Here is a 5629-nt window from a genome sequence, read left to right as displayed (position 1 = left end):
AATCATTACCTAAACCTATATATTTTTTCTGCAGCTTAGCTCAGACGACTCTCTGAAAGTAAAGTTCAAAGCCCAGGCATTGATCTACCCAGTGCTGCAAGCTCTTGACTTCTACACCCCGTCATACCAACAGAACCAGGCTGTGCCCATCCTCTACCGGCCTTATATGGCTCGATTCTGGCTTCAGTACCTGGGGGCTGACTCCTCCCTTGAGCCCCTCCTGCTGGCTAACAATCACAGCTCTCTGGACCAGCTGGCGATCAGCGCCACGACCCGCTCCAAGCTGAACTGGACAGCTTTGCTGCCGGCGGAGCGCAAGAAGAACTTCAAGCCGGTTGTTAAAGAAAAGGGATCACCGGGTGTGGTGGGTGAGGTGCCCGGGCTGATGGACGTTAGGGCAGCACCACTACTGGCAGAGAAGGGTGTTCTGGGTAAAACACCCAAGGCGTATGTGATGACGTGTGAGTTTGACGTGCTGAGGGACGACGGGCTGATGTACGGCGGACGCCTGCGTGAAGCTGGCGTCGAGGTGACTAGTGACCACTATGAGGACGGTTTCCATGGCTGCATGGTGTTTGCAAACCTGCCAATGATGTCGAGTGTCGGACAAAGAAGCGTGAGGAACTACATCCGCTGGCTGGACCAGAACCTATAAACAAAGAGGGTTTTCCTCACATCTGGGAGCTCTTTGTTTAATTGTTACAGATATACATCACTCATGAAGGTGCAGAACATCACATCTGCAAACAGATGTGATAATTAGATTTTCTGCATTAGAGCTACTTTAATACAATTCACTGGATCTTAGTATTTGATGGGAAGTAGAGGCAAAACCAAAGAAAGATATTCATAAAACCAAACATTATTATTATGTGGCAGCATTTTCAGGTAGGCAATATATTTATGGCTTATTTATTTATTCAAAAAATTATAAAAGATTTTTTAGTTCTAAGCTAATTTTACACTGGTTTGAAAAAAGAAATTCACATTATATAATGAAAAAGTCAGTCACTGGACAAAAAATACATAATGAAGCAGGGTTTTACTTTGTTAGAAAATGTGTGCATTCCTAAATTTATATTATTGTGCAATTTATTTAATATAATAGTTAACTAGTTCATTTATGTGCATATTTTATTATTTGTGTATTTTATTTAACTAGTTTGTGTTTCAATTATTTACTTTTCAATTTGACACAACAGGGTGCTGTACAGACCACAAAGCATGTGCTGTTTGTGAGGCCTGAGTGAGTAGTTATGTCTAAAAGTACATAGTTTAAAGCCATTACTTGTGTTTATGACATATGGAATGTCCTCAGAAAATAACTTAAGATCATGTGAACAGACTTTGTCAACTGCACCTTAAATTTAAATGCAGCAAATATGGCATGGGAATGAATTATCTATTCTTCTAGGGCCACTTCCTTGGTTCCTGAAATCCATTGACCTTGAAGTACAAAACTTGCAACAGTAATAACTTGATTCATATTAAATGTTCTCTTAGTTGTTTTTTTCTTGGTTTACAACTGGTCAACCGCTTTAAGTTAGCAGGTGAAGACAATCTGGCCTCTTTCCCAGCAGGAACAAACCTTTAGCTTTAGATTTTAGAGAAAGTTAGCATCACTGCATCATATTATATTAGATAATTTCCGAAATCTACACTGCAAGGACTTTCTGTAACTTCCTGCAAACACTTTTCTCAGGCGTGATTTATGATCATGCTGAGATGCTTTAGCACTGAAGGTAATAAAGACCTCCTTGTGTTGTGATCGTCTACTATTAAATTAATTTGAACTGAATATCATGGTTGAAAAGAGTAACTGTTAATCGAGTAGTAGATAACAAAGTGATCCAAGTTCAGACATTCTTTGAGAAGTTGTTGTGATTAAGTCAAGCAAAGAACTAGTCAAGCTAAAGCTACTGAAACTAATGATTAATCAAGTTAATAGCTATTTAGGCTAAAAGGTACTTAAGCTTAGGCTACTAAAGATAATGACTACTTAACCTAATGACTACCCATTCTAACACTTTCTTTGCTAGCTTGTAGGTGAAGATGTCTTGAAGTGTAAAAGCAGTCAAGACTAAACAAGATCAAGCTCACAAGAACTTACGCTTCTGGCTACTCAATTTGAGGGCTACTCCAACTACCTTCTATTAACTAAACTTAAACATTTCTTTAGCAAACAGCTAAATAAACCAACAGCTACTCAAGCTAATAAATACTCATGGTAGTTACCAACTAGGGAAATGACTAATCAACCTAATAGCTTCATGTGATCATGGCTGTTCAAGCTAATAGCTTCTCAAACTAAAAGGTATTTAAGCTGACACATACACAAACTAATAGTTAACTCATCAAGTCACTAGTTAAATTTATAGCTTGACTGGTGACCTGCAAACAGCTAAACTAGCTAACCTAATTAAGCTAAAGCTACCTTTGCTTTGGACTATGCAAGGTAACAGCAATTTAGGCTACTAGCAACCCAGTTGATAAGGTAACAGCTAACTGCTATTCAAATGACAGACTACTTAACTCTCTGGCTACTCAAGCTAATAAATACTTGAACTATTCTGGTCAAACTAATGTTTACTCAGGACTACTCAAGCTATTGGCTGCGCAAACCAATAGCTACTTATTCTTAGTTGTGACGGGCTATGGCTACTACGACTAAAGGCTACTCAACCTAGCTGCCATTTAGGCTAGCGAATTCTCAAGCCAAGCTGATCACAATTTCTGAAATTAGCCGAGGACGTCTCCGGCTTGTAACTGTAAAGTTTTGTCAGTGGGAAAGGTAGGGACGGCGCAGGTGTTTGGTTGTCGCGTGCAACGCTGATGGGGGTCGGCACATTTCCCTCTTCTACTAGCTTTCTGTGACGCTGACAACAGCGCGTCCAGGTACCTTAATAGCTCTTGCTGTGCACAATTTTTCTCGTACATGAAATGGTGAAATCGGGGGATATTTCTGGGAACAAGTCTTCAAAAACCCAGAAATCGGAAATTTCTGTTCAACCTATCTCAAGCTAACCGCTGCTTAACATCTACTCAAGCTACCAGATTGCCAAAATAACAGCTCATCAAGTTAACAACTACTCAGTATAATAAGTATCGACACGTGATGTCAGCGTCACATATTTGTCACAGACTGTGATGCACAGGACCCTTAAACTCTGTTTTGCCATGTACAAACATAAACACCAAAACTCTACTTTGGCTGGAGGTTTTCAGAAATAATTGTTTTTAAGTTATGTAGAACTGAGTTTCCATGTGGTTGGAAGATCAAAAGAAGGCATAGAAATGTATTCGTTTTCACAGATATGTGTGGACAAGGCCTGAGATCTCTCTGCTTCAGTCAAGATCGTGATTGGACACAAGTACCGCACATAACAAAACTTCTAAAAAAAACTTTGAACTCCCCTTGGGAAGGAAAATGGGAATGCTAATACTGTATTTAACTTTTTCTTTCCATAGTTGCACAGCAGTAATTATGGTTTCCTTCAATTAACAAATTATCTACAGAAAGAAACATTCCTGTTTTTTTTTTTTTACTTAACTTCTAAATGCAGGACAGTAAAAGAACCTAAACTGCAGGTTTGATATAGACGTTTTTGAACATTTTCCAGAGAGCTGTCCCTTGGAAATATACATGACCCACATATCTTGAGGAACACTTCATGATTAGTTTTTCGGGCCAAAGCTAAATGCAATAGTTTAGCAAAGAATTATGCAAGAACAGCATTTAATCTGTTACGGCTTTAGTTATTCCACTGTTTTTAAGCATGCTCTACCGGTCATCCGTCTTATTTCTTTTAAAATGGGATTTTCTTTTGTGCTTAATGTAAAATTGAGATTTATGATCTGAATGGTGCAGTTTTAAATTGTTAGACCTCAGAGTAAAATCAGATGTTTTATTCTGTAACAATGCCCTGAGAGACTGCAGAGGTCTACCGACACATGTAACAAGAAGTCAGGGTTGGCTGCGTTCGTGTGTTGCAGTAAAAGTATGCCAGAGTTCACAGCTGTGAAGACTCAACATTGTGCAATACTGTGTGTGTCTGAGTGTCTCTCACATGCTGTAACTTCAAGATCACTGCACTGCAGGGCCTGTGCAATGAGGAGCGTGATGATGGCTATGAAATCTATTAGTACATTGCTTTATCACCATCAGAGAGTAGATTCCAGGTGGGCTATCATGTTTCTCCTCCACTGCTGTCTTAAAACTAATAACACTAAATGACTTCAGTGTGTACCAGACAGACAAGGCTCTGGGTTTTCACCCAAACCAGAACCAGTGACCTGATTGTGGTCGTTACTTCTCCACTCTGTGAATCACCAAGCTGCGGTTTTCCAGACTCAACAATGAATAAAAAAAAAAAAATATGTATAAGAAGGATTTAATCTGTAGGGATCACTTGTGTATTGTTTAAAATTAGGCATTATAAAAGTAAATATTAGATAAATAAAGGGCACCTTAAACGAGCCGTGTTATGCAGCAGGTTGTTTCAGGCGAGCAAATATGTGAAAATGGGGTGCAGATGGACATTCGTATTTTCTTTCATTTGTCTCCATGGATTTTATGCATTTAAAAAAAAATGGTTATACAAAATATTTCTGTCCATGTTTTGGTGTATGTTAACATTCCTCCATCATCTTTGCCTCTGGTTACATGGTTAATATGCATAAGGATCCGTCTGCTTTTTAGGGCGAGGCTTGAGCAAAAGATGTTTCTCTTTATGTCACATTAATATGTTTTTATCCATATTAACGTATATAACTGTATGTCTAAATGCTTTTGGATGAAATGACTGGTACACTGATGCAGAATATTTGTGAAAGTTGAAGTTAAGTAACATTCATACATCTTTTTTTCTGCTTGCGAGATTCAGTTAATGTATTTATTTTTTATTGCTGATATTATTTTGTTGTTACTATGCCTCTGCAAATTCTCAGTTATCCGGGTCATCTTGTTAAGCATTAAAATGTTCACACTATGGTTAAAACTAGATTTAAGGACATTAAACTGTAAAATAAACTTTGCAGAACTTTCCGTGATGTTTTACACAAGTATAGTATCATTCCTTTTTGTAAAGTGCCTTGAGAAAACATTTGTTTGAATTGATGTTATATAAATAAACTGAATTTAATTTGTTTTTATGCAAAGCCAAACTCAGCATCTGTTGCTTTCATTTGAAGTTAGAGCGTTTGTTCCTTTTTTAGATTTATTGTTTTTTTTTTTTACTCAATTTCATTCTTCAGATAAAACAAATGTTGATTTCCGACAAAGATAAACAGAGTAGGAGAGTATCAAAGGTGTCAAGTAACTAAGTAAAAATACTTTGTTACCTTAAGTAGAAATCTTGGTTATTTATACTTTAGTGTATAAATTATTTTCAGCCTACTTTTTACTTCTACTCCTTACATTTTCAATAATTTATCTGTACTTTCTACTCCTTACATGTTGAAAATGGTCTCCTTACTTTTTTAGCTTGTTTTCGTTCAGGCTTGTGAATAAAAAACAAAAAAAAAACCCAGATAAATAGCACTACCTGAACAAAGGTATTTTGTTTGTGGTTTGAGGCAGTAGTGCACCAAGCTGTTTGCCAAACGCCACAACAAAAACTTAAGAAGAAAA

General features: G+C 37.5%; 1 protein-coding gene across 1 annotated transcript; it reads left to right on the top strand.

Annotated features, from left to right (window-relative positions):
• Positions 1 to 32: 32 nt before the first annotated feature.
• On the top strand, positions 33 to 5044 carry LOC105923746 (neutral cholesterol ester hydrolase 1; the record flags this gene model as incomplete). Its single annotated transcript, XM_036125017.1, is given in 1 exon segment — positions 33 to 5044. A coding segment is annotated over 1 exon segment (623 nt), but the record flags the coding sequence as incomplete, so codon positions are not given.
• Positions 5045 to 5629: the final 585 nt, after the last annotated feature.

This window comes from Fundulus heteroclitus, chromosome 21, assembly GCF_011125445.2.
Source record: "Fundulus heteroclitus isolate FHET01 chromosome 21, MU-UCD_Fhet_4.1, whole genome shotgun sequence".
In the NCBI taxonomy this organism is placed as follows: Eukaryota; Metazoa; Chordata; class Actinopteri; order Cyprinodontiformes; family Fundulidae; genus Fundulus; species Fundulus heteroclitus.
This window is presented reverse-complemented; position numbering and strand designations above follow the sequence as displayed.